The sequence below is a fragment of the Nycticebus coucang genome, chromosome 1 (assembly GCF_027406575.1).
Source record: "Nycticebus coucang isolate mNycCou1 chromosome 1, mNycCou1.pri, whole genome shotgun sequence".
Classification (NCBI taxonomy): domain Eukaryota; kingdom Metazoa; phylum Chordata; class Mammalia; order Primates; family Lorisidae; genus Nycticebus; species Nycticebus coucang.
The window spans coordinates 169,896,576-169,914,211 of NC_069780.1; the positions used below are offsets into that span (position 1 = coordinate 169,896,576).

The 17,636-nt window shown below is 40.1% G+C and overlaps 1 protein-coding gene across 4 annotated transcripts in view; it reads right to left on the bottom strand.

The window, feature by feature from the left end:
* The window catches only part of PDZD2 (PDZ domain containing 2), a 393,189-nt gene that overhangs the window by 28,585 nt on the left and 346,968 nt on the right, over positions 1–17,636 (bottom strand). For all 4 annotated transcript variants that reach the window (XM_053592669.1, XM_053592654.1, XM_053592679.1 and 1 more), the window contains 6 exons: positions 16,184–16,301; positions 14,396–14,528; positions 7,141–7,222; positions 5,673–5,707; positions 4,752–4,950; positions 3,143–3,948 (listed from right to left, as the gene is read on the bottom strand). In XM_053592669.1, the coding sequence (XP_053448644.1) occupies positions 3,143–3,948; positions 4,752–4,950; positions 5,673–5,707; positions 7,141–7,222; positions 14,396–14,528; positions 16,184–16,301 (1,373 nt within the window). The remainder of the gene's footprint in view (positions 1–3,142; positions 3,949–4,751; positions 4,951–5,672; positions 5,708–7,140; positions 7,223–14,395; positions 14,529–16,183; positions 16,302–17,636) is intronic.

Sequence of the window (17,636 nt, forward strand, 5' to 3'; positions counted from 1 at the left end):
GGAGTCCTGGACTAGGAGCCAGAAGACCCAAATTTTGGGTTTAAGGTCTACGAGGCATTGCAGGGTCTTGTCCCTTTTCCCTAAGCTTCAGTTTTCTCAACTAAAACAAGGATGTAAAACATGCTCAGTCTTACTACATCACAGAGCTTAAATAAAGAGGGTTAAATGAGAACAGCTGTAAAATCAGCACGCAGCATATATAAAAGGCTGTACAGATGGAAGGTATTATTGTTACTATTCTGCATAGAGATGGTCGCAACTGTAAAATCAACTCCTTGGTTTGGTAGTGAGGGAGAGGACCAATCTGGATAAACGGAAATGACATTGAATATTTTGAGACTTCACTTTTGGTCAAGTGTCAGTTATGGTAAACTTCCTGTGACTGAACTCAACCAACGGCATGTGACCCAGCCAAGAAAAAAAAAATCTGAGTTTAAATTTCATGCCCCAGCTGGGGCCATCAGTAAGGTGACGCTTCCTACATCACTTCTGCGGCTTCCATGTGTTCTGCGAGACAGTTTCAAGTGTTTACGTGTATTACCTGAAGTTAAAAAAATACAGTGGTGAAGGTGAAAGTGTATTGATTGCCATTTAACTAAAATTATACACTGCATTTACAAAGTTGTTCTATAATACATAAAACTGAGGTACGGTAAGTGAAGTCTGTCTTAATTTAAGTTTAATTAATGTATTTCCATATTAATATCAAGTCAATGTAGAATTCATGGTATGGAATATAGTATGGGTGACAGAATCTATTAGGCCTATTTTGAATAGTAACTCTCAAGCAACCAGAAATGACCTTTATCTAGAATCTACCAATCCCCATGGGTGCTAGATACTGGGGAGATTACTGTTACCTTCCTGTCTTCTGATACTTACTGCAAAGAAATTTTAAATTTTACAATAAAGTTAAATCAGATTTATTTGAAATGTACCCATTGAGTTAATGAGTCATAAAGTGGCCCAACCATGGCAGCAGAGGAAAGATGTGCAGGGGACAATGTGCCTTTGAGCAGCTTTTGTTGAGAGTCATTTTTGTAAAATGTCCATTGCTGGCTCAGGGCTACCCACAGAGTTTACCTCAGTTAATTTTCTATTACTATGTAATAGAAAGGCATATATGTAACAAAGAGTGGAAAAGCTTTAGAACTAGACAGAGGTGGTGGGTTATACTGCTTTGTGAATGCACTAAGGACCCCTGAATTGTACACTTTAAAATGGTGAATTTATTTTATCTGAATTTCACCTTAATTTTTTTTTTTTATTGTTAAATCATAGCTGTGTACATTTGTGCAATCAGGGGGTACAATGTGCTGGTTTCATATACAATCTGAAATAATCTCATCAAACTGTTCAATGTAGCCTTCATGGCATTTTCTTAGTTATTGTATGTAGACATTTGTATTCTGCATTTAAAGTGATGAAATTAAACAACCCATTTGCCAGAAGAGAGAGGGTCTTTTTTTTTTTTTTCTTGACAGTCTCACTATGTTGCCCTTGGTAGAGTGCTGTAGTGTCATAGCTCACAGCAACCTCAAACTCTAGGGCTCAAGTGATTCTCTTGCTTCAGCCTGCCAATTAGCTGTTTTGTTTTTTTTTTTAACGACAAATACTTTGTGGCAATGCTTCTATTTTCTTTCTCATATATAAATAAAATCACCAAATTTCAGAAGTAAAATTTTTATGAAAAAAATTAAAATCTTCTGTACAAAAGCTTTAAATGCTGCTCAAAAGTTATTGGGAATATGAATTCAGAATTACAAAAACTCTTTCATAGATAAAAAGTTTTATGAATAAAGATCTTGATTTGGCTTTATGTCTAAAATCTGAGAGAAGGAATTTACTCAAAGGCCAAACATTTTATATATCTATATATATAGATTTTTTTTTTTTTTGGTAGAGACAGGGTCTCACTTTATCATCCTGGGTAGGGGCGATAGAATAGGGGTAGACTGCCGTGGCATCACAGCTCACAGCAACTTCCAACTCCTGGGCTTAAGCGATTCTCTTGCCTCAGCCTCCCGAGTAGCTGGGACTACAGGCGCTTGACACAATGCCTGGCTATTTTTTTGTTGCAGTTCAGCCGGGGCGGGGTTTGAACCCACCACCCTCCATATATGGGGCCGGCGCCCTACTCACTGAGCCACAGGCGCCACCCCCAAACATTATGTTTTTAAAAGATTTGTGATCGCTGGAGGTAGAAATACGACTTTTGAGGATGAGAAAAAAAGATGTGCCTTTCTATTTAAAGAAAAAAGGTTAAAAAAAAAAAGACTTCTGTTTAGTATAGTTTTTATGACTTAACATTTTCTGGGTCTATTTACATATGTTTATATAAACCACTTGAACAGTTATCTTTATAAACACAGTATTGTAAGTTATATCTAACTTCTCTGCTCAGAGAGAAAAAAAATTTATGTTGAAGAAATTATAAACAATATTAATTTCTCTTATTCTCTCCTTGGTAAAAGTGAAGATATATTAAATTTTTTTTTAAATGAACAATTTGATAAGTCTTACATACTTTGTGACCAAGTAGTATAAATGATATTAACGTGCATTATCAGTTTCTAAGTGAATGAATCCCCATTATTTCATGAGACACACAGGTTGTGAGTAGCTATAATTACACATAATCACTGTAGAAATATTTCAAAAAATAGGCATCACTTAAACCTTACCAGCTGGAGAGAGCCACCATTAGCCTGTGTTTGATAGTCACCCCAGCTCTGTGTGTGGACCAAGGCAGAGAGCCAGCCCAGAGAACTGATGCTCAGAAAAGTTCCATAACTCTCCTAGGTCATGACTCAACCACTGCTGTAACTAATCAGCGGAGAAGCTGGTACCTGGCCTAGAGTTCCACTTTCCCCAGGTCACACTGCCATTCTGTCATCACGATAGGCCTTATGTATAGGTAAGAGAACCATTATATCTTCAGCTAAATGATCTCATGGCTAAGAACCTGCTGATGTGTTAATGAGCTCCCAGCAAGCTGTGTATTTAAGTGCATGACTGTGCTGAAAGATAATTCTCCATTCATCATCTTTCCCTCCAGGCAGGTTAGCCATGCTTTACCACTCCACGTTCAAGTCCCATGATAGTCACCTCAATTCAAAATGACTATGAAAAAGCCAGTTACCTTCTCCATGGTTCCACCTGGCTGAAAACTAGGGATGGTTACTTTGATGGAAGTGGCCTGGACTTTCAAGTCTAGACTGCATGGTTCACTGGCTCTGCTGCTCAGGTTCACTGTCCCAGAGCTGCTGGGCCTGGCTTCGGATCTCTTGCAGTGGGGGCTGACCCTAGCCACTGGTCGGTGTCTGGACCCCAGGCCCTCACTCTTCTGCTGGGGGGAACCGGGGCTGTCTGTGCTCATCAGACTCGGACTCTGGGTGTCCTCATGGATTTTGTATTCCAGTTTGGGTGAACTACTTGATCCTGACAGCTCCTTCTTCCAAGGGCCACCAGCACCTCCCTTGGGAGTCTCTGCAGAGTCTAGCAGGTTGGCTGCATGGGAAGAAGTGCCCAGGATATCCTCTGGGGCCCTCTCCTCTAGGTCCACTGAGCTGCCGAGGAGAGGCGCTGAGCAGGCTTTGCTGACCAGTGTTTTCCGGGGTTGTTCCGCTTGGTTGCTGACATCCATGACCTTGGAAGAGGTTAAGATATGCCTAGAATTGTCCTCTGTGAGAGATCTGCTGGGGACTGGAAGGGCCCCTGGGAGTGAAATGCAGTCTCCATCTCCATCAAATTCTTCCTCATCACTGGCATCATTGGCGTCATAGCCCACCCTTCTCTGACGGAGGAGAGGGTTTCGGAGGACCTGCGGGCTTCCAGGGAGACTGGCTTGTCTGGCCACTGTCACCTGCTTGTGTAAGAGCCCAGAGGCCCGCTGGCTTCCTAGAGTCACAAGACTGTTGGCCCTGGCTTTTCCTGGCTCCTTGTGAGCTGGCAGGGTGGGGGGAGAAAAGTCAAATGGAATTGAGTTTGCCTGGTCTCATAACCTGGTCCTGTCTTTACATCATTACATACAAATTCTGTGTTCACTCTTGGCAGACACACAACCTCCCTCCACTGGACCCCAGTCTTAGAAAATACAGGTATGGCTTCTTGGGAATGATATAGATGGGCAGCCAGCCACTCTCTCTTTTCTATAATGGCCTACAGTTTTTGAGATAGTCTAACTATGTCGCCCTTGGTAGAGTGCTGTGACGTCACACCTCACAGCAACCTCAAACTCTTAGGCTTAGGCAATTCTCTTGCCTCAGCCTCCCAAGTAGCTGGGACTATAGGCTGCCACAATGCCACAACGCCCAGCTATTTTTTGTTGCAGTTGTCGTTTAGCAGGCCCGGGCTGGGTTTGAACCCATCACTCTGGTGCATGTGGCCGGCACCATAACCACTGTGCTACAGGTGCCAAGCCAACTTCTGGATTGTTTAACCAAAATGTGTACTTTATGGAGACAGAAACATGTCATTAGATGTCCTAAAAGTTAGGACTACATTATGCAAATGACACTGAAAGGAGGTCTAGTTTGGCCACTGTCAACCCCTGAGGACTGAGCGTGTACCTGGCCAGTCATAACAGGAGCTGCATTTTCCAAGAATAAATTTTGTATTTGGTCAGGGTACAAAGATGGCATCTATTCAACTAGAGGCATGGTGTCCAGTTCCTTTTTTCTATTTACAGTACCAGGGATGTTAAACCACTGTGGCCTTCAGTGTATTGGTGGGAACTAGCAATTGCTTACTGGAATGCAGAGCCCAGGGCCCTCGAGGGCTCCCCTGCTTACTGGAAGGGCCGGGGGGTCGGCCGCCATCCTCTGATGTGCTGCAGCCACTTCCTGGGTGGTCCTCATCCTCAGAGCCAGCCACCATGAAGTCTGACAAGGGGCCTGGGACATCGTGGGCAAAGTACTGGGAGAGTTCAGATTCAGAAATGAGGGAGTCCTGTTGAAGAAGAAAATGTCACGTGACTGAGATGTACCAGGGGCAGATTCACATGGCAACTGCTTTCTGTCTTTCCGGCTTTTCTGCTTTATTCTTATCCATGGCTGGCTGACACAGCTGTGAGAGTGACGCTTTACTTAAGGATGGCTAAAGTAATTACTAATGAATGAAAAGGTGACTTTGGCTCCTAGTGCTTTTAGAGGTGTTTTTTTTTGGCCAAAGTTTTGGCAATGATCAGAAAGGCTACAGCAGCAGTAAACCAACCATCCGAGGAAAAACCCCAGGGATGGGGTAGGAAAGCACAATGTAATTCTAAGCCACCCGCCTAACCAGGGGATGGGGCCAAAACCAGGAGAGTTTCAATCCTGCACCCCAATCCACTGGGATTTAGGAATAGCCTAGCTGAGGAAGGTGCCACAGTCTCCTCAAAGTCCCAAGAACTGATTGGAGCCATGTTATTAAGGAGTAGTTTGAAAAGTTATTTTACAAATTACAGTTCAGGCCTTTTATTTTGTCACTCTATTCTTTTCCTTAATATTTAATAAAAGAAATACACATTTGTGTATTTGTTCTCAAGTGGGCATTGTTACTATTTCCTGCATGAAGTGGCAAAAATGGCCCCCTCGTAGAAATTGGATTGGGTCTTCAGGCTGACTCCTGGGTTCTAGGAATTGGTTTGTGGTCCAGTTGAGTGAAGTAGGTAGCTGTGTATCTTGACTCACCTTTTTTGTAAGAGAGGGACTCTTCAAAGGGGTACCTGTTGAGAGGAAAATTCACCATATTGTCAAAACAATAAAGCTCAAATCACAAGGCAGATATCCTTAACTAGAAAAGGATAGGCCAAACATATTAAACAAAACTCTCTTTGCTTGACTGGCGCTGAGGGGTGGTGTGCACAGGTGTGGACATGTGTTCTGTCTACCTGGGTACCCCATCCTCATCCCCCTGCCACAATTCTGCAGATGTTTTGATGCCTAACTTAGATGCTGCTACCCACATGATACCTTCTCAATTGGAAGTAATTTTCTTTTTCTGATTTTTCATAAGTATTTGATCCTATCCACAATTTCCATACACATGTATAATTTTATTATGGGTGGATGTGTCTCATCTCCCTTCTTCAACTGTTTAACCATCTACAGAGCAGAGCAATCGACCAATCTGCCCTCACAGTGCTGGACCCTGGAGCCGGTCTATTGGTGATATTTGCTGAACAGACTGAAGGATGAATGAACAAATGAATATCACCTAAGGAACTCACGAAAAAATGGAGGAGAGGGTTGAATATCTGGTCTAGGTTTTAACTGAAGGATGAAGAGGTTCAGAATTTAGACTTTACACTCTATGCCTTGAGCAAAAGAGACCTTGGGCATAGGATCACGGCTTACTGAAATCTTTTATAAATGACAGAGTGGCAATGTGGGATTATGAAAGCACAGCTTTCAGGCAGGTCAGGATAACGAACTGGTTGAATAAAGAGCCTATTATGGCCATGCCCACTTTAAATATATTCATTATGAATGCAGATAATCAAGGTATTTTATGGTTGCCAAAAAACCCTGTGCCTTCCTTTTCCTCTGACAGCCAGTAACTCACATCTCAGTTCCTTTTTCTTCTGGACATCATTCTGAACATCAGTAAATCTTGAGCTCAGAAATGTTTTGAAGGCTCCCTTTAGGCTTCCATGCATCAGGAAACATTAGTTTTAAAACTTAATACCATGTTTAATTTTAAATTCATACGAAATTCTGACTATCTCAATCCTCCTCTGCCCAAACTTTACCACTTAAGGAAGGGAACTCAGGATTCTTGCTGTCTGTATTACCCTCTCTGAATCGAAACTTTTAAATTCATGTAAAGAAATCTCAGCTTTTGGATGGCTAATGTAGCCTCCATCTACCAAAATGCCGAGCCGATATTTTGGTTATCATTTTCCTTTCATAGATCCTATAGAATTTCAGATGAAGAAACACATGAACTGCTAAGTCACTTTTACAAATTATTTGAAAGTTGTAGGAGAAGCATCATGCATGATTATAGCTTTAATGACCCTAAATAACTGCACAAAACAGAAGGAGTAGCCAAGAGAAAGTACAGACTCATTGACAGAGAGCCCAACACCGCCGCCCTGGGGGTGAGTGTCGTGAGAAACTCTACTGAATGTTGAATGAAAACGTGCAATTACAGTACCTAAGGCAGGAGAGGAACTGGCCTCTTTGCTGTCCTGGTAAGTGCTGCGTGCTATCACTTCATCCATTTCCTGCTCGGAAACCTGATTTTCAGCAGAAAGCACAAATTAGATGGTTTTAGAATTTCCTCCAATGAAAGTAGTAAGAACCAGAGTGAGAGTTGAGTGCAGATAAAGAGGCAAACCATGGGGTCAAAGATTGTGCCCATCCTCTGAAGCAATAGCTCAGGGGGTGTGTTTGTGGCTTGCTTCAAACAATGTATGTATAACAAAACCTTAAATAGGTTCCCAAGTTCAATATGCAAAGCATTCGGGTACTGTGATTACCAACATCAGTAATATCTACCTCTCTCTGGAACACTCAATTCTGATTCTTTTCATTCTTTCTTTCTTTCTTTTGAGACAGAGTCTTACTATGTTGCCCTTGATAGAGTACTGTGGCATCACAGCTCACAGCAACCTTAAATTCTTGGGCTTAAGTGATTCTCTTGCCTCAGCCTCCCAAGTAGCTGGGACTACAGGCGCCCGCCACAGTGCCTGGCTATTTTTTTGGTTGTAGTTGTCATTGTTGTTTGCTAGGCCTGGGCTGGATTCGAACCCACCAGCTCTGGTATATGTGGCTGGCGCCCTAGCTGCTGAGCTACAGGTGCCAAGCCTTCTAATTCTTTTTTAAAAACAATTTCAAGTCTACACAAAACATGCACGAATAGTATACTTTTTACCTAGATTCACTAATTTTTAACATTTTGCTACATTTACACACATATCCTCTATACACACACACAGAGTTTCAGGTTCTGACTAAATAATTGGTTAAGTTACAGACATCATGATTCTTCACCTATAAACACTTTAGTATGTAATCTAAAAACAAAGACATGGGCGGCTCCTGTGGCTCCATATACCAAGGGTGGCGGGTTCGATTCCGGCCCCGGCCAACTTGCAACAAAAAAATAGCCGGGCGTTGTGGCAGGTACCTGTAGTCCCAGCTACTGGGGAGGCTGAGGCAAGAAAATCGCCTAAGCCCAAGAGCTGGAGGTCGATGTGAGCTGTGACGCCACAGCACTCTACCGAGGGCGACAAGGTAAGACTCTGTCCATACAAAAATACATAAAAAAAAAATAAAAAAATAAAAACAAAGACATTCTTTTTTTTTTTTTTGAGACAGAGTCTCATTCTGTCATCCTTGGTAGAGTGCCATGGTGGCATAGCTCACAGCAACCTCAAACTCTTGGGCTCAAGTGATTCTCTTACCCCAGCCCACTGAGTAGCTGGGACTACAGGCACTCCACCAGAACACCTGGCTATGTTTTTTTTTTTTTCTCACTCTTGCTCAGCCTGTTCTGGAACTTCTGCGCTCAAGCAATCCATCCACCTTGGCCTCCTAGAGTGCTAGGATTACAGGTAGGAGCCACTGAGCCCAGCCTCAAAGACATTCTCTTATACGACCATGATTCTATTATGAAATTCAGGATATTTAATGGTAAGTGACCATCTAATACATATTCCATATTTTGACTTGGTCAACTGTTCCAACACTGTTCTTTAGAAGTGCTATTCAAAGTGTGTCTGCAGGCTGGAATTAGTTCATAGAAAGTCTGACACCAGCCTGTGAAGAGATAAGGACTTTCTTCCAGAATGCAAATTAGTACGCAGATTCCTTCATCAACACTATCTTGCTAGGGAAAAAAATGTCAGGCAAACTAAATGGTGTGCATAGTGATGTAACCGATTTACATTCTGTTGCAAGTTCATCTTGTTGTAAACCTGTAGCAGACTGTCACAGATCAACTTCTTTGCATGGTAATGCTTTATGAAAAAATTGTTTTTGGCAATCCAGGATCTACTTGTCATGTGTCTTTAGTCTCCTTTAATCTGAAACAGTTCCTTAGCCTTTCTTTGTCTTTCATGATACTGATATTTTAGAAGAAACCAGGCCAATCCCAACCCTCAATTAGGATCTATCTGATAGTTTCCTCATGCTTAGATTCAGATTATGAATTTTTTTTTGGCAGAAAACTACACAAATGGCTTCCTTCTCAGTGCATCTAGGGGCCCTCAAAGTCAATGTGTCTCATCATTCGTGATAACTTTGATCTCTTGATTAGGATGGAATTTGTCAGATTTCTCCACTGGGATTTTTGTTTTTCAGCCATTAATGAGTAAACTGTGAATAAATAGTTTGAGAATATATAAATATCCTGCTTCCCAATGTATTTTTACCCTGTGGTTTTATCTTCATTCATTATTTTTGCCTGAATCAATTATTACTCTGAAGTTTCTAAAACAGTGGTTTTGTAACCCTTCTGTTCCTTCCATATTTATTAGGATCATGGCAGATTCATGGCTTTTTCCCCTCAGTTGTTGACCATTACTGTTATTATTCATGGGAAGATTTTTTTTAAGCCTGACATATGCTAAAATACATGATATTTTTAAAAGTAGTAAGAAAATTTATAGCTTCTTTTTCAAAAGTAAGAATATTTTAAACTTTGAATGGTAATTTTGTGTCCTAAAATAATATTTATCATAACTAATATTTGGATAACCAAAGCAATCTGTCTTAAGTAAATATTTCTATACAGGATTCAGTATAATATTTTAACATACAGATAAATCACAATCACACAATGGCCTTTATGTAATACTTTATAGTGGGCTCCACAGGAATAAAGTATGCATACAGGCATATACACTTGTACACACATGCCCCTCTGCAAAGTAAAGAAAAATTTTGTTTAAATAAGCCAGAGAAAATACCAGCTTAAACAGTGGTTGCTATTTTTCTTGATACTAGACTTTCGATATTTATAACTGAAAAACGGACGTCTATTACTTTCTTCTACCTAACATAAGCTAGAAGTTGTTATCCTAGCAGGTCCAAATCTCAGCCCAGCTAGACCTGGAAGGTTGAAATATCCCAACTGGGCAGCCACTGCTCCAGACATTATGGGAAGCAGAGAAAAGAAAATCTTTGTGGTATTTCTCTTGGAACAACACGAAAACTAAGGAAGCACATACATTGAGTATCAAAATGTACTACTGGCACGAAATGCTGGGATAAGTGGTACGAAAATACATTAAACAGAAAATGGAATCTTGACCGAAAGAAAAATAGAGTATGATGTTACAACGAAGAACACCATGTTTACCTAAGAAGAAACATGAAGTCCAGTCAAACAAATACTGAAATCTGGTTTTGCTGGACACAGCCACAACACTATCACAGAAGACCATTTTACCACAGCTAGAAACATGAACCAACCTGCGTCTTCGATGGGATCACAGACCACCAGTCCACCAGGATTATTGTGCTTTGCGCTGAAATGTCATTTTGATGTTTGATTGGCAAACATATATTTTGTATTGGCAAAATATACATGTGTTTTTGGGCTGAGATGAACTGAACCACTGAAAAAATCATGACCCATGTTGGAAAGGATTTTGAAGTCAGACATGCCTTGAATCCAATGACTGCAAACCACTGAAAACTTAATTTTCTCTGATGTTGCTGAGGGATGTATCAGGTCAGCCACAGCCTACTGCCTGCTTCTTGAGGTGAAAGGAGGGGTGTGGGTGGTAGAATCCAAGTGGAGATTCTGGAGGGAGCTGAGAACCATTCTCGTTTTAACCACCAGGAAAATTGCTATTAGAAGTGATGCAAAGGGAGCCATGGGGACAGCAGTGGATCAATGTAAAGCAGATCCTAAAAGAAGCACCAGGTCCACACAACAGAAAGGAACAACATGGGAGTGACAAGCAGGAAAAAAGCAGAAGGGGGATTTTATGTTAATGATAGTTATTAAAACGTTTTTATATGAGGCATTTCTGAGAATGCATATAGATAAAACAATCTGAAAAAAAAAACTTGAGAAGTAGGTTTTGAATCAGTCTCATAGTGATCTTTGACCAACTACAAAGGATCATTAATGTCACATACTCAGCCAAGATGGGAGCCACAACCTGATAGCACTTACTTGTACTGGACAGAACCAGTACAGCAAATGAACATCACCAAGAGTCCCAAAGTGATGCCATCGAGAAATATCAGATGTGAAATATACGGGGCATCTACAAGATCTCCTGGCATAGACTTGTTACTCTTAAAATGGTGTGCAGATAGTTATGTTAATTAGTTTGATTTAAGCATTCCACTTGTATTTCAATCATCACTTTGTACCCCATAAATGTATACAGTTATGATTTAATAAAAATTAAGTTAAAAAAATAAAATGGTGTACAGTTCCATCACGCATGGCAGGATATAATTAAATAATACTAGGAATAATACAAGAGGCATGACTGTGTCACAGGCATGGGCAAGGGCTAATTTTTTAATGAGCATTTGAATCGCTAAAAGAAGTTTATATTTTGTTAAATACAAGCTGACCATGATGTTAGAGATAAGCTAGTTTAAACAAGATTTTTACATCGAATACTTAACTAAAAATAGTGCTCAAAGGGGGTTGAGTTGAACTTTAAGTATCCTATGTTTAGCTTCAAAAAATTTAAAGTAACTGTGCAAGTATAGAAGAGGTACAACCAAATGACAGTGAGGCCAACAATAGGGGATTACAATTATCTGCAAGTTCAGGGTGGGTCAACAGTGTGATATTGATGCTAAGAAAAAAATGAATGTACTCTTAGGCCTAAATTACAGAAGTATTCTGCTCAGGTCCAGAATGGCTTAGAAAGAGGAGGAACCCACTTTGTAAACCAGGTCTCATCTTTTTTATTTGTCTAACAGTAATGTCTTTACACTTTAACAAAATGATTTTTGGGGTCTGAATGAGAGAGAACTCAATGCAAGCTATTGGCTGCATCTATAAATGCACGCACATACCTAAATTTGTATAATTCATAAAGTCCTGTAAAGGTCTATGGACTTTGGGTTGAGAACCCCTTCAGGTTAGGTTGTAGTTTATTGAGCAGAGATATATTCTAATTCATCTGTGTAGACCAGGCATGTTGACATTGCTTGGTACCCAGTGGAAGCTAATAAATGTTTACGTCATAAATTTGATACAGGATAAGAGTTGATGATTTGGCTCACATTGGTTGGAGGCGGACAGGGAAGGAGAGGCTCTCTGTTCCATTGTTTTGCTGCTTGGCAGCTTACCTGCTTTGCAACCTCCACACCCATCCCAGTTACCCCTGGGGACTCTTTGGGTTCAGTACCAAGTTTATGTGGGCCGGTGGTACCTATGGCTAAGCTGCTAACATTAGACTTGAAAAAGCTTTCCTCTTTCCTGTCATGCAGAACAAGGAAAACCAGTTTTGGAAAATGTGAATGTAAGCTGAAAGTCGTGGCTGGGAGAATTTGAATATGTAAATTTATGCTGTTTTGTTAGATTTGGAAGAACCTGTCTGAGTAGTTAATGGAAAAGATCCTAGCATGAATTTAAACATTTGGTCTTGAGGACTTAGTCCACCACACAGAAATATAGGATCCATCACAATTTTGAAAACACTCAACCAATAAGTTCTCCATCATAGTGTTTGGAAGCAAAAACCCTAAAGTAACATTTGCAAATAAGAAATTGGTTTGAAAAGCCAGATTTTACCTTGTTTTCATTTATTTAAATTGTGTGGGATAGTCATTTGATAAGATAAATGGGTATTTTTTAGACCCAACAAACTGTCAAATGAACATTAAGAAGGAAAGGCTCTGGCCAGGTATGGTGGCCCATGATAGTAATGCTAACATTCTGGGAGGGTCTCGAAGGGTCTCCAACACTTGAAGTCAGACATGCGAGACCACCTGGAGCAAGAGTGAGACCCCATCTTGATTGAAAGTAGAAAAAGAAAATTAGTGGGTGTTGTGGTGGGTGCCTGTGGCCTCAGCTACCTGGGAGGCTGAGGCCATGGCACTCTAGCCCAGGTGATAGAGAACCTGTCTCAGAGAAAAAGAAGTAAAAAAAAAAAGGAAAAAAGAAGGACAAGTTCCTCTTTGAATCTGAAGGCACTGTTTTTTCCACCCTATGTATTTATTTTTATACCAGTACCATGCTGTTTTGGTTACTATATCCTTGTAATATAATTTGAAGTCTGATAATGTGATGTCTTCATCTTTGTTCCTTTTGCTTAGAATTACTTTGGGTATTTAGGGTCTTTTTTTGTTCCATATGAATTGTAGGATTGTTTTTTCTAATTCTATGAAAACTGTTGATTGTTTGGTAGGGATTACATTGAATCTATACACAGATTTATGTAGTATAGTCATTTTAACTATATTAGTTTTTCCAATCCATGAGCATGGGATGTCTTTCATTTTTTGTGTCACCTATAATTTAAGTTTGGGAGTAAGCTGTTACATAGCCACAGGTAACTGTGTGACAGGTAAAATAAGATTAAATTGTTCTAGTTAACTTTTATGATAATTTTTATTATATTATTAAAATATAAAAAAATCTGAAAAACTTTACATTCCAGAAATTCTATAGAAATGTAAATAAGTCATTGGTTTAAGTGAACTAAGTGTATTATCTGAGTTTAAGTTATATTCTGAGTCGTTATCTTTTCAAGTATTAAGAAATTATTTTTATACTATTTCAATCTTGATACATTCTCATTGCTTAATCAAAGAAGCTTTAAAATCCACTGAACCTGTTCTAAAATTTAATTAATTACTTAGCATTAAACTTAAAGATGAGAGAATTTCCAACATGTGGGCAAACAAAAGACAGGGGTAAAAGGAGCTGTTTTGTCTTGAAAGTGAAAGAGTCATACAGATTGTCTGGCCCAGGGCTCTCAGATTCTCTTGTCACAAAAACCTTAAGAGGTTTCTGCAGGAGATTAAACAGTCAATAGTGGTTACTTAGAATTCAGCTTTCCTACCTTCTACCAGACCAGACTTCAGATTTACCAAATAACACTGACAACATTTTCTTTCAATGTCGGTCTTGGCATTTATTTATTTGTAGGTCATTTTTTTTATCTTAATGAAATTTTATTTATTTACTTTATTGTTGGTGATTCATTGAGGGTACAAGAAACCAGGTTATACCAATTGCATTTGTTAGGTAAAGTCCCCCTAACACTGACAGCATTTTCTAATACAATTCTCTAAGCACGAGAAAACCAAGTTCAGATCAATGATCCATTTCCCACGTGTGCCAGCAACCATAAGTTGCCCATCCCGAGCTGGGTGAACCCTCTCACCAAACAGTATGTGTCATCCAGGAATATGCACCACTGTGGCTGGACAAACAGCCATGTGCTCTCTCCCCATATTCAGAATACGATGACATACTTTACCTTTGGATTAGGGTGCCGGCCGATGACAAGGCGAACGGGTCCTGGGGGGCATTTGCTCAAGATGGCATGGACTTTGCTTAAAGCAGCATGGCGCACGTTGATGGAGTTCACTTCGAGGATTTGATCTCCGCGGCTAGGGAGGGCAACATGACCCACACTCTGTATTAGCAGCCAGCCTTTTAAAAGCTATAAGCGCTTTGATTCTGGGAGATGTTTATAATATACAATCTTTTCTGAATACTTTAAAGATGCACATGCTATCCTTTCATCTTTTCATGGGTATAAGAAAAGCCACACATTCTTATAAACACATTAGATTTTAAATTGGTAAAGGCTGTTATGCATATTACTGGGCACTTTTAGAAGTAGTAAAGTTAGATAAAATTGATAATAAGGACAACAAATGGCAGATGGTATGTGCCCATTTCTTGAGCACATACTGTATACCAGGCACCATACAAAGCAATCTATATCACAACACTCTGAACAGGTATAATTATTCCCATTGTGTAGATAAGGCCACAGGCTCAGAGAGGTCACTGTTGTGTCACACACTGTTGAACTAACTTGGTTCTGTCTGACTCTCAATCGTCATGGTTGCCCTCACGACCACCACCAGTTTCTTTCTTCCTACCATCTTGCAATGATTATTGTAACATAATTGAAGGAGGAAATATCTGAAGCTCAAAGGTTACCCAAGAATTTGTAAAAAGGTTTCAAATTTGGACAAATGAGAAATTGGGACAAGTTGCCCATTTTGACTTGAAATTATAGGGAGAGAACTTGGTAGGAGAGAACAAAGACTCTTTATATGGAGTCTGAAGAATGTTCATTTGGCAGGCTCCAGACATATGGAACCATTCAAGAAAGAAACATCATCCTGGGATGTCATTAAAGAACTTTTTTCCTTGGGTTCTAAAAGTATATTTTCTTTAATGTACTTTGGATGATTTGCTAAATTTTTTATATGGAAATTCACTCTGATGGTTAACTAAAAACGTAATACAAGCTATTAACTGGACCCCAAAATGGCAAATCAATGAATGACATTTTAACAATTCCTTAACTGCTAAAGGACTTGGAAGCTTATAGGGGAGAAAAGTGATACTGTATGGACAAAGTGCTTTGCGTGACGCATGTACATTCTTATGACATTTAGGTAGGCACGGACCCATTACTATTTAACAGAATAGAACATCTAGAAATCTCTTATATAAACAATACTACAATGCTACAACTCAACTATCTGAATTAAGAAACCAGATACTCAGTGATTTTCAACAATAGGCATGTAGACATCAGTGTTCAAAAAGGAAGGAAAGCAGCAGAAAAAGTTCAAGAGATAATAATAAGAAAGGCCTCCCATTCAAGGGAATATTTTCAGAGCTCCCTTGTATCCAATGGTTCTGAACCATTATGAGCAGTTCCAATATTTTATATGAATATTACATTAATGAATATAAAATGAAAGAAAATACTGAGATAATCATAGATATCTATATAGAGTTGCAATCACAAGTTCCCGAAATTAAACTTCTGAGTCCAGAAAGGAAAAAACAGGTAGAGAAGCCAAGGTCCAGAGTTCTTTGATTCAACCAAATTGCATTTACATTCGTTTTTCACTTTTGGAGATGCTACGTGTATGAGTTGTAGTCTTGGCTATATTACTGGAAATAACTCAGAGCTGTAGCATTCCTCAAAGAATGTAACAAAGCAGACATCCCACGCATGTGATTCTGCACATTCATGTACACGCCAGAACCCTCTACGACCCGGTATGCACCGAACCTGAGGTTGCTCTCCATCTTGGCCACCGATCCTGGGGCGAGGCTGTGAATGTAGATGCCCGGAGGACTGTTTTCTAGGGCCAGGCAGCAAGCACCAATGCCCAGTCCAACTCTGGGCTCTGTGAGAGGCATCATGCAAAGAAAGCAAAAATAAAAATTACACAGTAACCCGAAAAAAGTGCACAACTTATTTGAGACTGAGTTTTTATTCAGGCCCAAACCCATTTATTTCTGGTCCTGACTCAGAACATGAATCCTACGTTTGTCAACACTGCCATGTCTGTTAACCATGTGAGCGGATGGCTAAATCAGGAAGTAACTGTGCGCCATGTGGTATCCAGGGGCCCAGTCTGCTAGTCTAAAGAACTTCCCAAACCAGTTTATCTACAAAGGACATGAAAGATCTCTATAAAGAGAACTATGAAACTCTAAGAAAAGAAATAGCTGAAAATGTTAACAAATGGAAAAACATACCATGCTCATGGCTGGGAAGAATCAACTGTTAAAATGTCCATACTACCCAAAGCAATATACAATTTTAAGGCAATCCCTATTTTTTTTTTTTTTTGTAGAGACAGAGTCTCACTATATGGCCCTCGGTAGAGTGCCGTGGCATCACACAGCTCACAGCAACCTCCAACTCCTGGGCTTAAGCAATTCTCTTGCCTCAACCTCCCGAGTAGCTGGGACTACAGGCGCCCGCCACAACGCCCGGCTATTTTTTGGTTGCAGTTTGGCCGGGGCCGGGTTTGAACCCGCCACCCTTGGTATATGGGGCCGGCGCCCTACCCACTGAGCCACAGGCGCCGCCCGGGCAATCCCTATTAAAGTTCCACTGTCATAGGGATTGCAAAGATAGAATTAAAGATCGTGAAAAAATAATACTTCGTTTTATATGGAATCAGAAAAAACCTCGAATAGCCAAGACATTACTCAGAAATAAAAACAAAGCAGGAGGAATCACGCTACCAGACCTCAGACTATACTATCAGTCAATAGTGATCAAAACAGCATGGTACTGGCACAAAAACAGAGGGGTAGATGTATGGAACAGAATAGAGAACCAAGAGATAAACCCAGCTACTTACCCTTATTTGATCTTTGACAAGCCAATTAAGAACATTCAGTGGGGAAAAGATTCCTTATTTAACAAATGGTGCTGGGTGAACTGACTGGCGACCTGTAGAAGACTGAAACTGGACCCACACCTTTCACCATTAACTAAGACTCTCACTGGATTAAAGATTTAAATTTAAGACATGAAACTATAAAAATACTAGAAGAGAGTGCAGGGAAAACCCTTGAAGAAATGGGTCTGGGCGAGTATTTTATGAGGAGGACCCCCCTGGGCAATTGAAGCAGCTTCAAAAATACACTACTGGGACCTGATCAAACGAAAAAGCTTCTGTACAGCCAAGAACACAGTAAGTAAAGCAAGCAGACAGCCCTCAGAA